Source organism: Giraffa tippelskirchi, chromosome 1 (genome assembly GCF_054371585.1).
Source record: "Giraffa tippelskirchi isolate mGirTip1 chromosome 1, T2T-mGirTip1v1.2.pri, whole genome shotgun sequence".
In the NCBI taxonomy this organism is placed as follows: Eukaryota; Metazoa; Chordata; class Mammalia; order Artiodactyla; family Giraffidae; genus Giraffa; species Giraffa tippelskirchi.
The window spans coordinates 88,162,170-88,186,368 of NC_137275.1; the positions used below are offsets into that span (position 1 = coordinate 88,162,170).

Genomic DNA, 24,199 nt, shown 5'->3' on the forward strand with positions numbered 1-24,199 from the left:
CTGAAATGCAGTACTTGGATGCAATCTCAAAAACAATAGAATGATCTCTGTTCATTTCCAAGGCAAACCATTCAATATCACGGTAATCCAAGTCTATGCTCTGACCAGTAACGCTGAAGAAGCCGAAGTTGAACGGTACTATGAAGACCTACAAGACCTTTTAAAATTAACACCCAAAAAAGATGTCCTTTTCATTATAGGGGACTGGAATGCAAAAGTAAGAAGTCAAGAAACACCTGGAGTAACAGGCAAATTTGGCCTTGGGGTACAGAATGAAGCAGGGCAAAGGCTAATAGAGTTCTGCCAAGAGAATGCACTGGTCATAGCAAACACCCTCTTCCAACAACATGAGAGAAGACTCTACACATGGACATCACCAGATGGTTGACACCGAAATCAGATTGATTATATTCTTTGCAGCCAAAGAAAGATGGAGAAGCTCTATACAGTCAGCAAAAACAAGACCGGGAGCAGACTGTGACTCGTATCATGAACTCCTTATTGCCAAATTCAGACTGAAATTGAAGAAAGTGGAGAAAACCACTAGACCATTCAGGTATGACCTAAATCAAATCCCTTATGACTATACAGTGGAAGTGAGAAATAGATTTAAGGGACTAGATCTGATAGAGTGCCTGATGAACTATGGATGGAGGTTCATGACACTGTACAAGAGACAGGAATCAAGACCATCCCCAAGAAAAAGAAATGCAAAAAAGCAAAATGGCTGTCTGAGGAGGCCTTACAAACAGCTGGGAAAAGAAGGGAAGCGAAAAGCAAAGGAGAAAAGGAAAGATATACCCATTTCAATGCATAGTTCCAAAGAATAGCAAGGAGAGTTAAGAAAGCCTTCCTCAGTGATCAATGCAAAGAAATAGAGAAAAACAATAGAATGGGAAAGACTAGAGATCTCTTCAAGAAGATTAGAGATACCAAGGGAACATTTCTTGCAAAGATGGGCTCAATAAAGGACAGAAATGTTAGGGAACTAGTAGAAGATATTAAGAAGAGGTGGCAAGAATACACAGAATTGTACAAAAAAGATCTTCACGACCCAGATAATCACAATGGTGTGATCACTCACCTAGAGCCAGACATCCTGGAATGTGAAGTCAAGTGGACCTTAGGAAGTATCACTACAAACAAAGCTAGTGGAGGTGATGGAATTCCAGTTGAGCTATTTCAAATCCTCAAAGATGACGCTGTGAAAGTGCTGCACTCAATATGGCAGCAAATTTGGAAACCTCAGCAGTGGCCACGGGCTGGAAAAGGTCAGTTTTCATTCCAATCCCAAAAAAAAGGCAATGCCAAAGAATGCTCAAACTACCGCACAATTGCACTCATCTCACATGCTAGTAAAGTAATGCTTCAAGTTCTCCAAGCCAGGCTTCAGTAATACGTGAACCATGAACTTCCAGATGTTCAAGCTGGTTTTAGAAAAGGCAGAGGAACCAGAGATCAAATTGCCAACATCTGCTGGATCATCAAAAAAGCAAGAGAGTTCCAGGAAAACATCTATTTCTGCTTTATTGACTATGCCAAAGCTTTTGACAGTGTGGATCACAATAAACTGTGGAAAATTTTGAGACATGGGAATACCAGACCACCTGACCTGCCTCTTGAGAAACCTGTATGCAGGTCAGGAAGCAACAGTTAGAACTGGACATGGAACAACAGACTGGTTCCAAATTGGGAAAGTAGTACGTCAAGGCTGTATATTTTCACCCTGCTTATTTAGCTTATATGCAGAGTACATCATGCGAAACGCTGGGCTGGATGAAGCACAAGCTGGAATCAAGATTGTTGGGAGAAATATCAATAACCTCAGATATGCAGAAGACACCACCCTATTGCAGAAAGTGAAGAGGAACTAAGAAGCCTCTTGATGAAAATGAAAGAGGAGAGTGAAAAAGTTGGCTTACAGCTCAACGTTCAGAAAACTAAGATCATGGCATCTGGCCCCATCATTTCATGGCAGATAGATGGGGAAACAGTGGCTGACTTAATATTGGGGGGCTTCAAAATCACTGCAGGTGGTGATTGCAGCAATGAAATTAAAAGACGCTTACTCCTTAAAAGGAAAGTTATAACTAACCTAGACATCATATTAAAAAGCAGAGACATTACTTTGCCAACAAAGGTCCGTCTAGTCAAAGCTATGGGTTCCAGTGGTCATGTATGGATGTGAGAGCTGGACTACAAAGAAAGCTGAGCACCGAAGAATTGATGCTTTTGAACTGTGGTGTTGGAGAAGACTGTTGAGAGTCCCTTGGACTGCAAGGAGATCCAACCAGTCCATCCTAAAGATCACTTCTGGGTGTTCATTGGAAGGATTGATGTTGAAGCTGAAACCCAATACTTTGGCCACCTGATGCAAAGAGCTGACTCACTGGAAAAGACCCTGATGCTGGGAAATGTTGAGGGCAGGAGGAGAAGGGGACAACAGAAGATGAGATAGTTAGATGGCATCACCGACTCGATGAACATGGGTTTGGGTGGACTCCGGGAATTGGTGATGGACAGGGAGGCCTGGCATGCTGCGATTCACGGGTTCACAAAGAGTCGGACACGACTGAGCCACTGAACTGAACCGAACCTACTACTATCAATACTTTGGGGGAAGCAGACATTGTAAAGAAGCAAACCTGCAATATTGTTATAGTGTTTTGTTTGAGTAACGGTGGAAAGGAGAAACAGGTCCAGGTTAGAGCATTATAGGAGGGGACACTTTCCCCTTAGCGTTAGTGAATTCCTGTGACAGTGTTAAGATAAGGAAAATATCCAATCCACAGACTTTAGAATGATAACTGTGATGCAATTCACAATCTCTTTCTCTGAATAAATATTCTTACCAAAGAGCCAAGACTGCCTTGAAGTCATTAACTCTGTTCTAAGTGCATCTTGCTCTTTTGTGTCGTTTTTCAAAATCATGTGATATAAAGTATCAGATACGCTCTAAAACCATAGTTCATAACAACCTCTTATAGGTCAGAGACCCCTCTGGAGATATGACAAAAGAAAGTATGGACCTTAGTATCCTAGAAAAATGGATCCACATACAAAAGTTAATATTGAACTTCAGAGGTTTTACAGACTGCATGAAGTCCAGATGCCTTATGTATCTGTGGGCACCTCAGGTTTAGAAAACTTTACCTTGAGAGAAACTCTGGCGCTGTTTCCTCATGTCTAAAATTAAAGGGCACAATAAATTGATGTGTTTTTTTTCCAGTTGCTAATGAAGTGCAACTGACTACAAAGTCTAATAACAAACCAATTTAAAGTGCTTGCATAAGGAGTGGGGTGGGTTGTAACTGGAAAGTGAGAAATAACTCCCATAGCTATTACAGCAAAAAGAAGATTAAAACTAGAAAGTGCAGAGGTTGTATCACTTGCTATCCCTTAACAGCCTACATATGGAATGCACGTGTGTATTTTTACAGCAAAATTCTGGAAGTCAACACAGAAGAAGAGAGGAGGGCAAGATATACCCTGAGTATCCCACCAAGAAACCATCAGTTAAATTACATGGTGCTGTGATCTGGAACAACTAATCAAACATTTACTGAATGTTCAAGGCACTAAAAGAGGAGTCTGTAATTTTGTTAATCAAATGATACTTTACTTATGAATTATGCTTTGAATTCTCTAAGTCATATGTGGATAATTTTATAGTAATAAAAATATATACATTTTATGTATACATGGAAAGATTGGAAATTTCCTTCAATAACTTTATTCTTTATGAAATATATAAATAAATAAAAGTTTTCAACTTCTAAAGGATTACCACATTTAAGAAGAAGGTATATTGCTATCACCATTCTAGATTATGGGAATGCATCCCATTCCTTCATCTTCCAATTCTAGTGGCAAAGTGGAAACTGAAGTTGGATTGTGCCATGACTGCCAGGCATAGACACATAAAGACATAAACGTAGACACTTCCAAACACGGAATGCTGGGCCGCCAGAAAAGTGGCAGAGTGGAGTCTACTGAGTCTTGCACTCTGGCATATCTTTTCCTGAGGACATCTGCCAAGGACCTGGCTGGGGATCCTCGGGCTCCACTTCAGCAGTTTGTTCTTCTGAGGTGGAAAAAAAATATCAACAACAAAAGTAATCTTAGTGAAAACATAGACAAAACCCAAATACAACTAAAGTGGAAAGGATGTTGTGACAGTAGAGACATATGAAGAATAAAACATGGCACTTCCACACGGTCACTAATTTCCTTGTTAAAAAGGTATACTTTACTTTATCAGAGTTGAAGATGTTTATTCCCCATTTTCTCATAAAATGAATGGTTAGAAAAACCATATAGTACATAAAACCTAGAAGTCGTAAATTTTTAGTTGGAATCCATCAATCTGAGAAGCAAAGTGAATCAAACAGATTAGCTGAGTTTGATTTTCTTTTGTCCTATTTTTAGGGAAAAAACTAGTGTGCTATACAAATACTGTGTATTTTAGAGAATACTTAGCCATCGTTGGAAAGCTTTCTTTGAAGCTTTAAAAAGCATTTTAACTGCATCTATTTATTTATAAGTAATAATTGTTTTAAAATTATATATGCATATATCTAGGATAGCTGATCTTGAGATAATGAAAATTTCCTTTTATAATTAAAATTAAAAACTGACATTAATTTTTTGGATGGATATTTTATTAATACTAACTCAAGGAGTATGTCCTTGGTGAATTTTTGATTTATGTATCCCCTCAGCCTTTTATTGAGAAGGCAATGGCACCCCACTCCAGTACTCTTGCCTGGAAAATCCCATGGATGGAGGAGCCTGGTAGGCTGCAGTCCATGGGGTCGCTAGGAGTCGGAGACGACTGAGCGACTTCACTTTCACTTTTCACTTTCATGCATTGGAGAAGGAAATGGCAACCCACTCCAGTGTTCTTGCCTGGAGAATCCCAGGGACGGTGGAGCCTGTTGGGTTGCCGTCTCTGGGGTTGCGCAGAGTCGGACACGACTGAAGCGACTTAGCAGCAGCAGCCTTTTATTTCACTTAAAAATCGTACCAGAAAGATCCACGTATTGATAAAAAGACTTAAGTATTTTTATTTGCAGTTGGATTAGTTCACATTATGCTTGTGCCTTTGGCACTGTCAGATAAAATCAAAAGGTAATTATAAAATGTATCAGTTTTTCCAAAGACTCTTCTAAAATGGTATGTGTATGTGTGTGTGTATACACCAAAAGCTCTATGGAAGTGCTAACTAGTGGAAGGTCCTTAAGTGTTTGTTAAATACTATTCAAAGAGCTGAATAGTTTCAGTTTTTTTTCCAAATTGCTTTGTTCCCTACTATCTCCCTAAGAGCACTGTCAAGGTGCTGACTTGATCCAACTTTGTCCTCCCAGAAAGCAACGAAGTCTCTGCCCTGTGAGCTTGGTCAACTCCATCCTTTCCTGTCGATACTTGCCCTGTGGGGTCATGTGGTAAAGAGAAGTTCCAACTGTTATCCCCCCATTTCTGAGTAACCAGTATATTTACGTACCTGGACAAAGGCCTAAGCCTGAGTTATCAAAATAGTGAATTGGAGGAGGTACTGGCAAAGACTTTGATCGGTTATCAAAAAACCAAGATTTAGGTGACTCCTTTGGCACAGGATCTTGGACATTCCGTTCCTTGCATTGAGAAGACATATGGTGCCTCTTTTTAGAGGGTGTCCCAGTCACTTTAGGAGACTTTGGAGAATTCTCACAAGTTACTTCTTTGTGAACCTCTCTTTTAAGAGTTCTCTCCTTCCATGTCTTGATCTCACTGGAAAGATGAGGATAATTGCTTAAATGTGGTGGTGGTGGGCGAGGGGGAGTAGGAGGAGACAAAAGGAGACCACAAGACTGCAATTCCTGCAACATATTCATACTTAAGTTAAAAAAAATGTTTTTAAATTGTGGTGTGTGTTAAAATATACATAACATAAAATTTACCATTTAATCATATTTACATTCTAGTTTCAACCTAATGCTTCCTGTTTGGACTGTTTCCACAGTTTAGAAAATGAAATGAGGTCAGTATAAACTGAGTAATTGTAGTATATCTCCATAATCATGGAGGTTTGAAAAGAAATGATAGCAGATTTTTAAATGAATCGATAATATGATCTAGTGTATTTTGTGCCATAATTTGATAAATTAGTCTCTGGGGTAGATGACTCTAATGTATCTGTTATTTTAAGAGAAATAATTCGTGGTGCTTTTCTGGATTCATTATATTATTGCTTCATAGAGGAAATGCTACCAGCATTGCTCTGGTTCCTCCAGAGAGAAACCTGGGCAACAACCCTAGGGCCCCTTCTTCCTCATACTTATTTCTCAAATTCATCTCCTTATTTTTATCTGCATTGGCACCATTCCAGTCCACGCCAAAACTACCTTTTGCTTGGGCAACAGTAAACAGATTCCTAAGCTGGGGCCTCCTATACTGAGATGGTGTCTGCTCTCGGAAGGCCAGGGTCTCCTCCAGTGGAGGCAATCCTTCCATTACATTTAGGATCCCCTCCAAACGTCCTCCCAGTGACCTCTGGGGGCCTGTGCTATCCGGGCCAGTTACCTCTGGTATTTCATCTTGCACCTCACTGTCTCCGTCTCTCTGCCCTTGCCACACTGGATGTCTTTCAGTTCCACCAGCAGGTCACTCTTTCTGACTCACAGCATGTGCACATGCCATTCCCTCAGCCTAGAGAGCTTACCTGCCTCTCCTTTCATCTGGCCTAACTTCTATTCAGTTTTCACATTGAATCTTAAAGATTAATCTCTTGATCAACACCCCTCCTCACACCAAGAGTTGATCTTTCTGTTATATACTCTTTCATAACGTCCTACTTTTTGATGTTGCTGTTTGCTTGACAGCACTCACTATAAAGAATTAGTTATTTGTGGACTTATTAGTTTAATGCCTATTCTTCCTCTAGTGTATCACTGGTAGAGGTTAGTACAAGATTCTATTCTTTGGTAGAAGCCAAATAATTAAATTTATTAGAAATGTTTACAAGTAAAACTAAGCAGCTACAGTAAGGGACTTAAGGGGCTCTTCCTTGAGTAGGGGGCTCTTCCTTGAGTAGGGGGCTCACTAACTTGGGTATATGGACTTGTGGTTTATATGAGCTGCCCCTTCAAAGATCTTTTTTTACTTCCTGGTTCTTGGCTTAGTTAAACAAAGGTCAGTTGTTAGATGGCAAACATATGGAATGGTGCTGCTGTATTCCTATTCCTTTTAGAAAAGACATATGAATTTTAAAAGTTACTTTCTCCATATGTGTGAAGGATTGCAAAAGCAAAAAAATATTTAGTTGGGAAAAAGTACCCCCCTCCAAAAAAAACAAACTAAAAGACAAAACTTATGTGTTTACACCATTCTCCCCAACATGTAACAGACATAAGTATAATTTCTGTATCATATAAGGCGATCTTACCTTGACAGTTCATTCTTTTGCTTCATGAGCTGTTCATTTTGCTGCTTTAACTTAGAAACTTCCTTTTCTAGCCGTATATATTCACTTTTCAGAATAAGAGCTTTCGTGCTTTGTACAATGCCACTGCCACCTCCACAGGTTAAGGGTTTATTTGAAGGCTGAGTATCACTATGTTCTGATACCACTGTGGGATGCGAAAGCACAGACAGGTGATAATTTTAATGCTACTGCTAAGCCGCTTCAGTCGTGTCCGACTCTGTGCAACCCCATAGACGGCCGCCCACCAGGCTCTGCTGTCCCCGGGATTCTCCAGGCAAGAATACTGGAGTGGGTTGCCATTTCCTTCTCCAGTGATTGAAAGGGAAAAGTGAAAGTGAAGTCGCTCAGTCGTGTCCGACTCTTAGCGACCCCATGGACTGCAGTCTACCAGGCTCCTCTGTCCATGGGATTTTCCAGGCAAGAGTAAAAAACATAACAAAGGGAAATAAGTCATAAAAATAAAAATACCTCGACTACCATCTATCTGGAAGTCAACCCTGGCTTCCTTCTCCCTTACCTCACATGTCTATTTGGTCATCAATTTTAAATAGCTCTAGAATCCTCCTGCTTCTTTCTACCTATCAATTCCACTACCAGAATCCTGTTAGTATTGTTTTCCATGGCTGCAGTAGTAATGATCCTCCCCAGACAGAGCTGTCCCTCACTCGTCTGTCTTCTACTATCAGTGGAATCGCCTGGCAGACTTCTTCCTACAGTGTGTGTGTGTGGGGTCCACCGACTTTCAGTGAACTACTAGTACTCAATACATACTTGTTCACTAAATAAACCTGAGTTGATATTAAAGCATACATTATTAAGGATTCTATACTATGTGTGTAAAAGTAATGTAAGGAACTGCTTTGTACATTTTAGATAAAACTGAATGAAACTGTGAGGTGCTTTCTGACATAGAAAAATCCACTGGGTCACTGGCAAGTTCTTAAAGAAGGGTAAAGGTGTGTGTGGGGAAGATACTCGATGTCCATTTCCTTTTGAATGATTCTGAAATCAGGGACAACATGAAAGTCACAAATCAAGAGTACTTATACTGATCCTCCGGTAACAACAAGGAATTATGTTTTATTTTTGTCTCTTGAAGTTTTTCAGGTTGGAGCTGTGATCACCTTAACACTATCTCTGATTCTTTTTTTTTTATTATTTATTTACTTACTTGGCTGTCAGGTCTTAGCTGAGGCACATGGGTTCTTTTGTTGTGGCACACGGACTCTCTAGTTATGGCACGTGGACTCTCTAGTTACGGCACATGGACTTAGTAGTTCTGCGGCATGTGGGTTCTTAGTTCCCTGACCAGGGATTGAACCTGCATTCCCTGCATTGCAAGGTGGATTCTTCAACCACCAGATCACCAGGGAAGCGTACTCTGATTTTTTTTTAAATGAGTGGACAGTAATACACACAAATATCATCCTACATTTGCTACACCTTCAGAATTTTCAGTGTGCTTGCATATACAACTTTTAGTGTGATCCTTAAAACAATTACATACATAAGCTAAGTCAGTGCTGTCCTAAGGGTTTCACACAGCATTAAACGAGGGCAGTCAATTCAGAGACCTGTCCTTGACTGAGTTCAATGCTTGTCCTATTCTACAAAGCTGATCTAAGTACTGGTCAGTGTTTTCTCTTTATAAATGAAACACAAGGAACAGAAATACAGAAAAAGGTATAGTTTGAGAGATATATAGGCAGAATTTGATCACTGCACTTGAAGATTGTTCCTATGATAAATTGGAGTCTGCCAGTAAGAACAAGTTGGATAATGTTTATTTTAACTGTGAACAGATATTTTTACTGTGCATATGGTTACAATTTACTAAGATATGTGCTTGTATTTTTATTGGGAAGTGTACTTCTACCCTGATAGTTAAGTCATTTTTTTATAGTACTGAAGATATCTTCACTAATATGTAAAGATTTGATAATGCAAAAGCAAATTTCCTATTTTCTAAGAATCTATAATGGAGAAACAGTCAAGATTATAGGAAACTAAGGAGATGTCACAGGATAAATATAAGCCCAATGAATTCATCTGAAAAACAGTTTTTTTCTTAATCAGTGATTAACTTAGGTTTATTCTTGATTGTCATTATCTATAATAGTAGTCTTCAAAATGTTTAAGTGTACTGAAGTAAAATGGTAAGATTGGGACGTATCAGCATTTTCCACTTACCTGACGTATCTTGGGCCTGTTGATTTCTTCTAAGATTTTCTCTCAATAGCCTTATAACTTCTTTTTGATATTCTACAGTGGCTTTTGTTGAAGCAATTCTATTAAGAGCAACAGAAATATGTAAAAACCCAGAAACAGATTTTTATTTATTTTTTTTTATTTTTATTTTTTTTCCAGAAACAGATTTTTAATGAAGGAATAAACACAACTGCTGTCAAGAATTTTCTAGCAAGACACATCATATCAACATAATGTTTATAGGTAGTAGTAGGTAACCCCTCATGATACCTTCCTGGATCATGCACCTCACAGCTATAGTATCATCAAATTGAAAGTATTTTGTCTGGTTGCAGGAATGATTTTTTTTTTAACATTGAGAAATCAATTTCTATTTAAATTTCTGGAAGCTCAATAGCTATTAAAGTTATATTGAGTAAAATTATACCTGGAGGCACCATAAAACAAGTAACTGGACTGCTACCATGAGGTCCAAGAAATACCAAGAAGGTATAACAATCACCAGAGCATAAAAGCAAAAAGCAGCTTCCGTTCTAAAGTCAGGAAAGCAAACCCTAGCTGCAGCTCTGGTCCAGGGTGTTATAATCAAAGGTCAAATTCTGCTCATTGTTCCCTGGTAGAGACATTTTATGAACTGTTTGCTTAAGCATTCATCAGCAGTGATAAATTATAAGATACTCTGCCTTTTTTAGAGGCGGACAGTATCTGCTGATTCTATTCTGTAAGTAAAATTGCTTTTTATGATGAAGATCTTAACAGTTTCACTTTTTATCACTGGAAGGCTGGTTAGAAAGAATGAAGATCTGGAGTGCTACGTATTTGGCAAAATTATACATCTTCATTAAATATTTATTAAAGATTTCTAGGAAGAATAAAAAATGTTAAGAGCCAGAAGGGATAAGAAATTCTTTAATATAAACCAATCCTTTTATTGATTATGAATGTGAGGCCCAGAGAGATAAACAGCTTGTTAAAGGGATATATTCATTAGAGGCAATATATTTCTAATTTAGTTTCCCTGACACTGTCTAATGGTCTTTTCATTATTCTATATCACAAAGAACTTCAGGCATGCTATTATGTATATAGGGTGTGTGTGTGTGTGTGTGTGTGTGTTAGTTGCTCCGTTGTGTTCAACTCTTTGCAATCCCCCCATTGACTGTAGCCCATCAGGCTCTTCTATTCATGGAATTCTCTAGGCAAGAATACTGGAGTGGGTTGCCTTCCCTTCTCTAGGGGATCTTCGTGACCCAGGGATCGAACCCAGGTCTCCCGCATTGCAGGCAGATTTTTTTTACCATCTGAGCCACCAGGGAAGCCCCATGTATGTGGTACTATATAAATAAATCAGTAAAAAAGAATATGCTCTTGGGTATTCGGTATTGTAATTTAAAAGGAAATATAACTTTTCCACAAAAACATGACAGAAAGAATAAATAAAATAAATAAAAGCCAACAGAAACCTTAGCAAACTGGAACCCGCAGGTCTTTTTTTTGGCCACATGTCGTGGCTTGCTGAATCTTACTTCCTGGGCCAGGGACAGACCCTGGGGCCATGGCACTGAAAGCACCAAGTCCTAACTACTGGGCTGCCAGGGAGCTCCCCACCACAGGGTTTTCAAGATTCACTTTCATGCAAAAAGGGTATTTTAAAGCTATTTATATATAATGCCTGGAAAATCCCATGGACGGAGGAGCCTGGTAGGCTATAGTCCATGGGGTCGCTAAGAGTCGGACACGACTGAGCGACTTCACTTTAACTTTTCCCTTTCATGCACTGGAGAAGGAAATGGCAACCCACTCCAGTATTCTTGCCTGGAGAATCCTAGGGACGGCGGAGCCTGGTGGGCTGCCATCTATAGGGTCGCAAAGAGTCGGACACGACTGAAGCGACTTAGCAGCAGCAGCAGCAGCATATATAATGAGCAAAAAGCACCTCCACCCCCCCGAAAAAGACATAGTGTTAGCAACCAGGATTGTGCTTATTTAAAAACCTTTAAGTATGACGTGAGAATTTAATAAATTTAAAATCTGTGAGGAGTTGTATTTATTTTTAGAAAAGCAAATAATAATATTTTCTTATATTTTAAAAACTTAACTAATGCAAAGAAATTTATATAGTTAAAGGAAATTTAAGCTTTCAAAAGCACATTCAATTAAGGCAAAGACATACTCTTTTTCAAACTCCTTCGCATTTTTCATCTTCTCTAGGTCTACTCTCACCAGCTTCATTTTGAGATCTTCAATTTCTTCTTTATAAGGTTTAGCTCCTAAAGCAGCTTTGTCCTAAATTTTTTAGAGAACACAAAAATACAATAATTTTAGAGAAATTCTGAAGAGCTGCCTTGATCTGGTAGAAAACAATTTGAAACAGCAATCTTTTAAAATATGAAAAGCAGGGGAGGCACAAATTTTAACCCTGAAATGAATAACAGATAGATATTTGAGGTAAAGTAATTGGAAGCAAATATGTATTTAGACAACATATGATTTTTGTTTCTTTCAACAAGTTTTTTTCCCAATTTAAAACAATCTACCTAAACAAATGAAACAGAGGTGGAAAACAATGAAATGGATAGAGAAAGGTTAATCAGGAAAATGAAAGAAAAAGATGTCAGTACAACAATGTAAATATCAAACTGGAATCAAATTTAAGGCACAAAGTATTACTCAGCATTGTTGAGGATTTTTTAATTTTTTTGTTTATTTTTGGCTGCACTACATGGCATGTGGGATCTTAGTTCCCCAACCAGGGATCGAACTCACACCCCCTTGCAGTGGAAGCACAGAGTCTTAATCACTGGACCACCAGGGGGTTCCCTGCTGAGGATATTTTATAGTCAAAGATGGTCCATCCACCAACTTGCAACTCAGGCTTTTACATGAGCCAGAGAAATAACCTTCCATCTTATTTGAGCCATTGCATTTTTGGTTCCCTTTTTTATAGCAGCTAGCATGTCACATTAATACACTCTCCTGGATTCTCTCTTCAAAGGACAACTGTTTAAAAATTAACTAAGACCATGATATCCTTTAGCCAAAATCCTCTGATGATTTCCCATCTCACCCAGAATAAAAACCAGAGGAACCTGCAAGACCCTTTATGATTTGGCTCTCCGCTATTTTTCACCTCCTTTCCCACCTCTATCTTCTTGCTCATTCTGTCCAGGAGACACTGGCTTTCTTGTGGTTTCCTAAACATGTCTAAACTTTCTGTTTCTGTGTTGAGATCTTTGTGTTTGTTACTTCCTTTGCCTAGAAGGCCCTTCTACCACACTGCTCACCCCATCACTTCACGTCACCCTAAAGGTGTGGCCCTCCTCAGTAACCCTTTATAAAATCACATCTCTTTCCCTTACACTCCCACTTTTATTCAGTATCCCTGTACCTCGTCTGGCTTAATTTTTTTCCATTGCATTTTTCACTACTTGACACACACATATATATTTCATTTTTTCTCTCACTTCCTGAATGATAACGTAAACTCCTTGAAGGAAGGGAGAAACATTTTTATCCCCTTGCTGTACATGTGGCATCTAGAACAATGACTAACACATAGCAGGTACCCAACAAATATTTGTTGAATGAATAAAAATGTGGTCATTAAATTATTTGAAATATTAAAATATTAGTCTCAAAATTCTAAAGCTTCACAGTGAATTTTCTTGGTTTTTAGCTATACCAACAATTGTCAAAAAAACAAAACAGATTATTTTCTTTTGCCTCTCTGTTCATGTCTCATTGAGTGAGCCTGAATTTTTAGAACAATATTAAATAATGGAAAGAACAGACATTCTTGACTAGTTCCCAATTTTAACTACAATGAAGAGACATTGGAGCAGAAATAACACAAATACCTATTAGGGCTGGACTCAAGTAAAAGAAGTATGAGAAGTGGCTGGGCTAAAACAAAAGGGAGTGGTAAAGATAGAATGAATGAGGGTATAAACGGTGTAATGGCATTCATGGTCAAAAACATTTATACTACTGTTCTTTATAAAAACAGGTCAGAGTCAGCCAACAGGCTAGCAGGTGGGACTCAATAACAAGGGATTAAGTAGAAGAAAAGAGAATTTTAAAATGTACTTATCTGATAAAGAATATTACTTGGATCTGAAGCTTTTTTTTTGAAAAATAAAAAAAATATACTTTAAACTATAAAGAATAATATTTATATGTCTCTTAAAAACAATTTTTTTAGGAAGATAAAAATCACTTTGGAAGAAAATATATTCCTACACTTCATTTCTAAGTTGTTACTTGCTTTTTAAAAGTTTTGAGTCCTGAACTTCATATATGCATAGATAATACAAAGTTGAAGTAAAAGCTGAGTCCCAAATCATCTGCCAAATTCAACAGTAAAAGAAAACAACAACAACAACAACACTCCTTTATTTGTAAAATGAGATTGTTAAATTACCTGAAGTACTTGGATCATTTCTTTTGTTTTTTCAAGGCATTCATTTGATTCATTAACTTGCCGTTGAAGTTCTGCTATTACATCATTAGTCATCTCAAGCTCTTTCTGCATCTTCATAATCTTGCCCTCCTTATGCATAGCACTTTCTTTAGCTTCACGGAGTGATGTTTCCAGTGCTTGAATTTTCTATTAGAAAAAGTACACGTTTAAGGTCTGCCATAAAGACAGTCACAGTATATAAGTTTAAGACAAAGATAATCATATACAGGTATTCATTTTCACAGACTGCATTAACACAGGATAAAAGAGAAGGAGAAGCCAAATGCCAATTTACACTTTTTTTAAAAAAAAATTATAAGCTGATGCTTTCTGAGTTAAAAAAATACCCAGATTTTACATTATAAGGTTTAGTGTTCATTTACTAGTTAGCATGGTACCAAGCATTTTAAATAGGCACCTACATTTTAAATGAACACAACTTAAGAGCTGATAATTAGCTCTTTAAAGTAATATGTCTTTTCCTTTACTTTTATTACTTAGTTTTGAACTTGAAAAATAAAAGCATATGGAACAATTGATGAAGAGTAACTTTCCCCACCTCAGTACCCTAGCTGACCCTAAGTTAATGACTTGACTCTTCCAGGTGTATCCTTTTGGAAGTTTTCTATGTGTATCTAAGCATATATGAATATTCAATTCATAAAAACAGTAAGGAACATACTAAATAATAAGGAACATACTAAATAAATAGTTCTGCATTAAAAAAAAACTTGACAATATATTTTCCATATCTTTCCATTATCAATGCACACTGTTGTTGTTCATTAGCTAAGTCATGGTCAATTCTTTGTAACCCCATGGGCGTAACCAGCCAGACTCCTCTGTCCATGGAATTCACTCCATGGAAAGAATACTGGAGTGGGTTGCCATTCCTTTCTCCAGGAATTTGCTCAGATTACTGTCCATTGAGTCGATGATGCTATCTATGTAGCTCTCTCATATTTGTTTTCATGGATACATACATTCTATTTCATGGAGATCATCCACTAATGAACATTTAGGTGATTTCTAGTTTTTTTCCAGGTACTAAAAATACTAGAATTTAAATATCTGAATTTGTTCATATTTATAAGATTATTCACATACATATACATGCAGGTTTTCTCAGAAAATACATTTCTTTTTGGCCTACCCAGAATTTATTTTTGTTTGAGTGAGGTGGAAATCCAGATATTTTTTCTCCAGATGTCAAGCTGGTTGTTCTGAATCAAATATTAAGTAAATTGTTTTTTCCTCACTGAGTTGATTGTTGCTGTTGCTGCTGCTAAGTCGCTTCAGTCGTGTCTGACTCTGTGCCACCCCACAGACGGCAGCCCACCAGGCTCTCCCGTCCCTGGGATTCTCCAGGCAAGAACACTGGAGTGGGTTGCCATTTCCTTCTCCAATGCATGAAAGTGAAAAAGTGAAAATGAAGTCGCTCAGTCGTGTCCAACTCTTAGCGACCCCACGGACTGCAGCCTACCAAGCTTGTCTGTCTATGGGATTTTCCAGGCAAGAGTACTGGAGTACTCTTACGGGTACTCTTACGGGTTGCCATTGCCTTCTCCGGAGTTGATTGTTAACCATCATCATATACAAATTCTCAAACTTTCCTGAGTGTACTGAACTTTGTTCTGTTCCAATGCTCTATTTACTTATTTCTGCAGCAGCAACCAAACTATTCTACTTATTTATTCCTATATCATTACCAAACTACTCTAGTTTGGCATAATTTCCAAACTAATAGCATATGATTTCTTATCTGTAAGGCATGTCCTGGGTCACTGCTTCTTCATCTTACTGCTTTGTTAGATGGGTTTCAAATTTCTGCCAGCTGACTGAGGTCTGTAGTAATCAATACATCAATCTACTGTATACTAGTGACCTTCTGGTTTCCGCTGGTATTTATTAAACTAGTGGCTTTTGTTTTATTATGAGTGTTTATTTCAGTAAAAATGATCAGTTATAATTTACTCTTGGGTTCCCCACTAAGTCATTTTGTGTGATAATAAAATAAAATGCCATGTTTGCTTTACAGAGTCCCAGTAAGGGTAAAGTAATTGAATTATTCAAGTAACATACTGATTCTTGTGCACAGGTTAATCTGCTTACAAAATCTATTTTTAGCCTCTTCCATTTTTATTTTGATTATAATATTAACCAATATGAAAGACACTGATGATAATTAGAGAAACCCTAAATTGCTCTTTCCCCCTAAACTAGTTTTGTATAAAGACATAGATTATAGTTTAACAGAAAGTCACATGATTTAGGAAACATACACTGTATGGTAATGATACTTTCAGTGGTGTATGCATCTAGTAATCAAATTAAGCTATGAGTTACTTCTGCTTCATAATCCAAAGGAAGATCTTATGTAACACCTAGCTGTTTAATTAGCTGAATGATAGCCACAATAATCCAAAGGAAGATCTTATATAACACCTAGCTGTTTAATTAGCTGAATGATAGCCACAATAGAACTCTATTTAAAAAAACAAGCCCATCACACATATGCCAAGATAGCCCACGTTCCTTAACACATTCAATACTATAATTTTGCTCTGAAATGCTATGTAAGACATGTTATATATAACTGTCATATAAGATGTTAAAGGCATTTTAAGACTTTGATGAAGCTGCAAATTGAAAACCCTAAGAAAGTACACACCTCTGTGACTTGCTGTGTAGCTCTTGTTGTGACATGAAGATTCCTGTCTTGTGCAGTAGGATTAACAAGAGCACCAGAGGTCAGGGAGAGCTTCAAAGTTTGGTAGTTTTTAAATAGTTTTTCATTGTTTTCTTTCACTGATTTCAGATCATGTTCCCATTCTTTGGCTATGGTAGCATTTCTTTCTTCAAACTCTGTTAATTCATTCATTATAGCCTATTGGATTGTAAAAACACCATTATAGCCCTAAAATGAAATGAATTACATAAAAAAAAAAAAAAAAAAAGGAAAACACTATGAAAATACTAGAGTTCTAGGACAAGGCATATGCTGACATCTATTATTCAGCACACTCCAGGATAGAACTTTAAAAGAATGTGAACATTCTTTGTGGTTCAAATCAGTTCCTGAAATTTCAAATGACATTGGATGTTGGTGATAAGAATAAAAGAATAAGGGCTGAAGAGCACCGGTACTGCTTTGCAAGATGACAATCTCATTTTATTGGATCCCGACTAACATACAAAGAAGAATGTGAAGAATTATGCAGGTTAAAGTTATTATGTATGTTATGACATAAACCACATCATACATAAACATTAACTGACATCTAATAGCAGGGCATACCCAGTTAACTTAACAACAAGCTATTTTCATTCTAAACCTCAGTGTTTATAGGGAAAATTATTCACTGACACTTGGTAATTAATCTGAAAACCTTGTATTTCTATGCAGGGAATAATGATCAACCAATATCTTCTTTTACATCAAAGCCTAACTAGCGCTGAAATTACTCATATCATCCTTTTACTTCCTAATTTCTAAGGGATGTACTTTTTGCTGTCATCATGGATGCATTATTTGTCTTACCTATAAATTTCTTGGTGACTTTATGGCAAATTTGTCGGAGTTAGATCCTAAATTAGTTGTGTTCCTGCCAGCATCCTGGATGCTCCATGCCTCTAAACTAGCACTTCACACTATATAGAATCACAAGCTTCTTCTTTCAGGATGCTGGAAGAAGCCACATATCCATGCTGATTCTCATTGCAAGAGTCCTTACTTTCTTTTTTTCATTGAAGTGTAACTGATTTACAATGCTGTGTTAGTATCAGGTGTAGAGAAAAGTGATTCAGTTATACATACACACATACCTATCTTATTTTTTCTTCAGATCCTTTTCCCTTACGGGTTATTACAAGGTATTGGGTACAGTTCCCTGTGCAGAACAGTAGGACCTTGTTGTAGGAATTCCTACTTTCTGATCACAACTGGGCCTTCAACATTACAAGAACAACACTTAATTATGTGGAGATTATTGTATCTAAACACTGGCTATGTGTTTCTCCATTGACTGTGAACTATTTTTTTTTTTTTTGAAATAGTTCATTTACTATTTTGCTAGCTTGGAGTATTTAACAAATGGATGAACAATCCAGTCACAGGCAATTATTTTTTTTAGAAACATTATCTATATTTCAATATGATTAAAGTATTGTTTTCAGATGAAGTTAAAGTCTTTATCTGGAAATAACCACCCAAACATCGACATATAATACTAATATTAAACGCTGTAATATTAATCCAGGTCCCTCTGCTCCAATGACTTATGGTGGTTTAGTCACTAAGTTGTGTCCGACTCTTATGACCCCATGGACTGTAGGCCACCCGGCTCCTCTCCCCATGGGATTTCCCAGGCAAGAATATTGGAGTGGGTTGCCTTCTCCACCGATTACATGCAGTAACAAGCAATCTTCTGATTACTGCATATTTTTCTAGGTGCATGAGATAGGGATCACTTCAGAAAGTAGAATGAATATTCTGATCAGTAAAAGGTGAAACAATAAACTGACGGAAAGCGATGTCGGTTCTTACGAATCTGTTCCCTAGGGCTGGTCACCTTTGGAACAATGATTACAAACCACAATGTGAACATCAAAGCTGAAGGATCTGGGCATGTGACAGTGACCCTGCTGAGAGGAAAAGCATGTGAGGCCTTACTAATGAAGCAGCTGACTAGGCTTGCCCAGGGCTTTCCTCTAGCTGTTGCCTGTAGCCCTGAAACAGGCTCATGGCTCACATTGTCAGAGGCTGCTTGGAAAAAAGGCTCAGTTCCTACAGAAGCAGCCCAAAGTGAGAATAGAAAGAGGAAAATGCCAAGAGGATTTTGTGTGTAAAAAATTGATTGCTACACAGCAAGATTTTATCTTCTTTACAAGTATAAATACATCTTTAATTATCCTAAGGAAGCAGAATACATTAAAGGCAGAAGATGTTTTACAGTCAACTTTTTTCACGAAGCACATGCAAATAGATTTTAAGAAAATACTTAAAATTAAGTTGTTCTTAGATTTTTTTAAACAAATGAGGCACTTACCGTTATTTTCTTATGATAGAAGTTATTCACTTGACAAATACTATCATTTTCCTCCTGGATGACATTTTTAAGCTTTTCTATATCAAAATGAGCATTCGACCACTCTTCCAAAAACTGAGTCATTTCTTTTCTATTACTTAGTACTTGCTGAAATTCAGTCTTTATGCTATGGAAATCACTTTCTGAAAAATCCTTGAGAATTTTCTGTGAAAAATAAGCATTGAATCACTTGAACGTTAGAAAAAGTTTTAATCTAAATATCATAAAAAGGGAAAAACACCTTACTGAACTTTATCCTCAATATTTTAAGTAAATATAATTTTAATTTAAAACTTTAGTTATTGATAATAAAATTTTGGCAGTATAACCTATGTAACAAAGGCAAGTCTACAAATTCTGCTCAAATTAAAGCCCCTCAAAACTATAAATCTATGACTAATTATCACAATATACGAACTGCCTCTGGATGTTGCTTTCTGTGCACATAACAGGCTGCACAGGGTATTGGAAATTGGATGCTGGCCTCATACTGCTGAGCAGGACACTTCATGTGGAGTTGTTGTAATGAAAATGTTTCTGACTACCAGTCACATATCTAGGAAGTTTTAGAAGGCATTTGGAAACTTATTCTAGGGTTCTTTGAATTCCCACTTGATGATATTACGTCTATTTTCTGTATCTTTGGGGTTCTGAAAGGATGCTACACTATTACTTGGCACTTTTTACTCCTGGCCAGCTGTCATTCCGCAACTGATTTTTAATTTTTGGTAAGTAAAAATGACTCTAAATATATGCAAAGGTACTTTTCGACTTGATAAAAGGCTTGACATCTAGTTAAACCCATTTTAAACAAATTATACTTCGATGTGTAGATCCATGCTCTGGTTCAATTTGAGGTCCCTTGATTCTCTGGATGGTATATCATAATCTTGTTGAAGGTGCTGTATTTCCATTAGCAGTTCATTTTGCTTTTCCACTTCATCAATAAAAGCCATTTCAAATTTATTGATGGATTCATGTTGCTCTTCCTTTGTCCTGGCAACATAGCTGAGCACATACTTGCAGAGAAACATAAAACAAATTGGAAAATGAAACTTGTAGCATGTTTAGACGCAGTTGCAAACCCCTGAGACTGTGAGGCAGGAGGGCATCTCTCCTTTGTCTATGTTCCCTGGTTAAGTGAGGAATGAGGAAAGAGCCACTCTAGTCTCAATTTTCTCTTCTCAGCAACTTGGGAGGATAACTTCCAGGCCTCTCTCTAGTTCTGTATTTCTAACTTCCTCCTGCAATACACTTCATAGATGTCCTACAATCATCTCAATTTCAGTAGGCTTAAAATGTACATGATTCCTTTCCCTAGAAACCCATCTATGTCTATTATCTTCTTTTTGGTTAATTATATCATCAACCACCCAGGCTTCCCAGCTAGATATCTGAGATCATTTTCAACATCTTCTGCCTACCTTGACCGGGTAACAAAAATGGGTATGACATGTCTCAAGACTTACTTGTCAAGCGTATTTAGATGTCTGGCTTTAAGGTGATAATAATTTGAATACCATATGCTGCATGGATCTCTTTAGTAAGTTATGTATCTGATTGCCAGGGTTTGTGGAAGAGTATCAGGGCCTGCAGGGCAATTAACCAAATAGGCAGGCCAGATACCAGTTCCCCACTTTCCCTAACTTCCACCATTCCTTAATCTCTTGTAATTTGGCCTCTCCCTTAACCACTCAACTAAAACCAGTCTGACAGAGGTCACCAGTGAGCTCTATTATCAAGAAATTGGGGGGATCTCTTTAGTCCTTATGCTGGCTGACACATCTGCCTTCCTGACCACTTCATCTTTGACATATACTCTTTCACTGACTTCAGTGATGGCACTTTTGCTTGGTTCTCTTCCGTCACTTTGACTTTTTCTAACCTTGAGCCCACGAGCTGCTCTTTTCTGCTACTGTCTCTTGAAGAATTATCCCTTCTGAAGTGCTTATTGTATCTCCAATCTCTTATTCCTTTACTATGACTTCCGGGTGATGTTACTCAACAGATGTTGTGCAATCAATCACCTATATGAATCCCAAATCTTTATCTTTAGTCCTGACAAGCCTCAGACTTTAAACTGAATGCTTATTTGGCCTCTCTTCTTAAACATTCTGTCACAGGTATTTCTACCTCAAAACATCTCAAACCGAACACCTAATCTCTTTCCCCTCTTTATTTGTTAATGGTAACACTGTCTACAAACCTGGCTAAGCATGAATCTTGATTTTCATTTTAAACTTCTCTTCCTTACCTCGACCATCAATCACATGGACTACTATCTAAAGCTGTCACAGGTTTGTCCCCTTCATCCTCAAGAATCCTTCCCTAGTAGTAGTGTCACTTGTTACAGCTTATCTGGACCCAGTGCAATTGTTTCTGGCCACAAACTCATTTCTTCTTTGTCTATAGGGAAGTATCTAAAATAATAACGTGATCATGCCACTGCCAGCACCTTAAAATAACAATCCAATGGCTCTGCCTCATCTACAAAATGAACTCCAAGCTTTATCACTTAAGTCTGTCTTCCACTACAGTCTTACCTTCTCTAACTTTTTATCTGGTATGTGATACAATCTAAATATACTTCTATAACAATGCTTATTATCTGTTTACATGTCTGCTTCACTCACTATGAGGTTCTTGAGATTCTATTCACATCTGTCTCCTAAATACCTGGACAGTGTCTAGGTCCACAGGCAAAGCTCAGGTTTTGTTGAATAAACAAGTCCTAGGTGCTCTGAGGGTCTTGGACACACTGTTCTTAGACCCATGCAATCCTCAGTTTAATAGTAAATATGCTAAATAGCAAATATGCTAACTCTCAAAAAGTGAAAAAAGTAAAAGTCTGTTGCTAAGCTGTGTCTGACTCTTTGCAACCCCATGGACTGCAGCACAACAGGCCAACTTTCAAGGTAGGCCTTAAACACATTCGTTTGTAATAGAAAGTTACAACAGTATTTACAAAGATATTACTTAAAAAGATGGTACCTGAAGTTTCATCACGACTCTATGAAATTCCATGGAATACCTCTGGTTTGCAGTGAGAAGTTTCTGGATTTGTTTGGTTTGTGGATATGGAAGTGAGAGGTTTGCTTTTACTCTAATTGAAAGCTCTTTTTGGGTTTCAATTTCCTTCTTCAAGTCAAGAGACAATCTATTTAAACATTCATAGTGATTATCCATCTCTGAGTATCTCTCAAGAAGCTCCTAAAGAAAATGAGAATTTATTCAATGTACCAATTCATTTTAACAAGAAATATTCCCAGCCCTAGAACTGCAACAAAAAGATTTATTACTTCTTATAGAAAGAAAATAAACTATGATCTTTGTGTTTAAAAAACAAAAGCAAACTTATATTGATTTTGGATTATAAAAATTACTGTGGGAATTTTTTAAAAATTTAACAAATATAACAAAGAAAATCAGAAACAATTATTGTTATCATTTGATGCATTTTCTTTTGGTCTTTTGAACTCCATGATTTGAAGGACCATTTGTTTATATAAAGTCTGAAGGGAAATTTGAGTGAATTCAATCTAGTATGTATTGTAGCTCAAGTCTGAATGCTGTTTTATATTTACAGTGGGCAGTATGAGTGAGCAGATACGTGACCAAGAATCAAACTAATTATTTGTCAGTTTGGTGGAGCTTCTTCACACATTTCTATTATTTGCCTGGAGTCCAAGTTTTCTAATCTTTTATCAGAGTTTGAGTTTAGATTCCAGCTCTGCCACTCGCTGACTGGGGAAACACTGAGCCATTTTCACCACTATAAAATGATATTACAGTAACTGCCACAGAGTTTTCTAGGGGATGAAATTTTAAATGATACCTGAATCTATGCAATCTATAAAATATAGATATTATTTTAAAGTAAGTAAAAATTATATTTGTAAAAATGCTTCTATGCCCAAGTTTTATACTTTGTCAGACTTGATTTCAAATCCTGATTCTACTAATTTATTAGCTATGTGAACTTGGGCAACCACTAAACTTCCTCTGAGCCTCAGTCTGTTTATAAATGGAACAATAAAACCTATCTCATGAGGTAAGTACAGTGCCTGCATATGGAAGACAATGAGCCTGCGCCCATAAATACAAATGATAAGAGTCCAGGCAGGTGAACCCTTGGTCAGAGTACAGGTGGAGGAACATCAAGTTGCTACAATCATGTAATAAGTAACATGTTTAGTTTACGGTGTTAAATTATGGAAGGGACTGCTGACCACAATGAATTCTTTTTTTTTTTTAAAATAATTTAAGGAAAAGCTAGATGGATGTTCATTAATCTGTGGATGTTGGAGGGGGGATGCTGCCTTTAGTCTTAGAATGAATCATATTATGGCATGGAGCAGCACTGTATGTCATTCATTTGTACTTTTGAAAAAGGCATTCTCAATGCTGATTTCTGTTGGGAACTGTGCTAAGTGATATAGCCATAAGCAACACAAATAGTTTTTAGGGACTGCATTTTAACAGGGGTGACAATAATCCTGTTGGCTTTACCCTTAGTATGTATTCAGAATCCAAATACTTTCTCACCACTTCCACTGCTACCGCTTTGGGCTGAGCCACTATCACCTTTGCTTGGATTACTGGAATCAGTCTTTCAACTGCCCTCCTGCTTCCACTCATTTTCAACCTAACAATCAGAGCCATTTCTTTAAATTCTAAGTCAGATCATGTCTCTCTCAAGAGATCTCCATCTCACTCAGAGTAAACCCACAGTCCGCTTAAAGCCCCACAGCCTGCCTCTTCTTCATTAACTCCAGACCTCACCTCTAACTGGCTGCCCTCCTTCCTGAAGATCTTGGAACCCACCAAGCAAGCTTGTCTCAGAAGCTTTGTACCTGCTGTTCCCTCTGCTTATACTGCTCTTTCCCTGGATACAGGCCTGTGTGGCTTGATCCTTTACCTATTTCAGATATTTGCTCAAACACCACCTTTCCAGGGAAGCTTTATGATCACAAACTCCTCTGT

At 37.5% G+C, this 24,199-nt stretch overlaps 1 protein-coding gene across 1 annotated transcript in view; it reads right to left on the reverse strand.

Moving 5' to 3' along the window:
* Positions 1 to 3,717: 3,717 nt before the first annotated feature.
* The window catches only part of CENPE (centromere protein E), a 73,375-nt gene continuing 52,893 nt past the window's right edge, over positions 3,718 to 24,199 (reverse strand). The window contains exons 40-49 of the mRNA XM_081516867.1: positions 22,208 to 22,426; positions 20,038 to 20,235; positions 19,178 to 19,381; positions 16,801 to 17,016; positions 14,091 to 14,276; positions 11,844 to 11,956; positions 9,653 to 9,750; positions 7,424 to 7,607; positions 5,504 to 5,790; positions 3,718 to 4,084 (exon numbers count right to left, since the gene is read on the reverse strand). Of these exons, the coding sequence (XP_081372993.1) occupies positions 3,990 to 4,084; positions 5,504 to 5,790; positions 7,424 to 7,607; positions 9,653 to 9,750; positions 11,844 to 11,956; positions 14,091 to 14,276; positions 16,801 to 17,016; positions 19,178 to 19,381; positions 20,038 to 20,235; positions 22,208 to 22,426 (1,800 nt within the window). The 3' untranslated portion in view covers positions 3,718 to 3,989. The remainder of the gene's footprint in view (positions 4,085 to 5,503; positions 5,791 to 7,423; positions 7,608 to 9,652; positions 9,751 to 11,843; positions 11,957 to 14,090; positions 14,277 to 16,800; positions 17,017 to 19,177; positions 19,382 to 20,037; positions 20,236 to 22,207; positions 22,427 to 24,199) is intronic.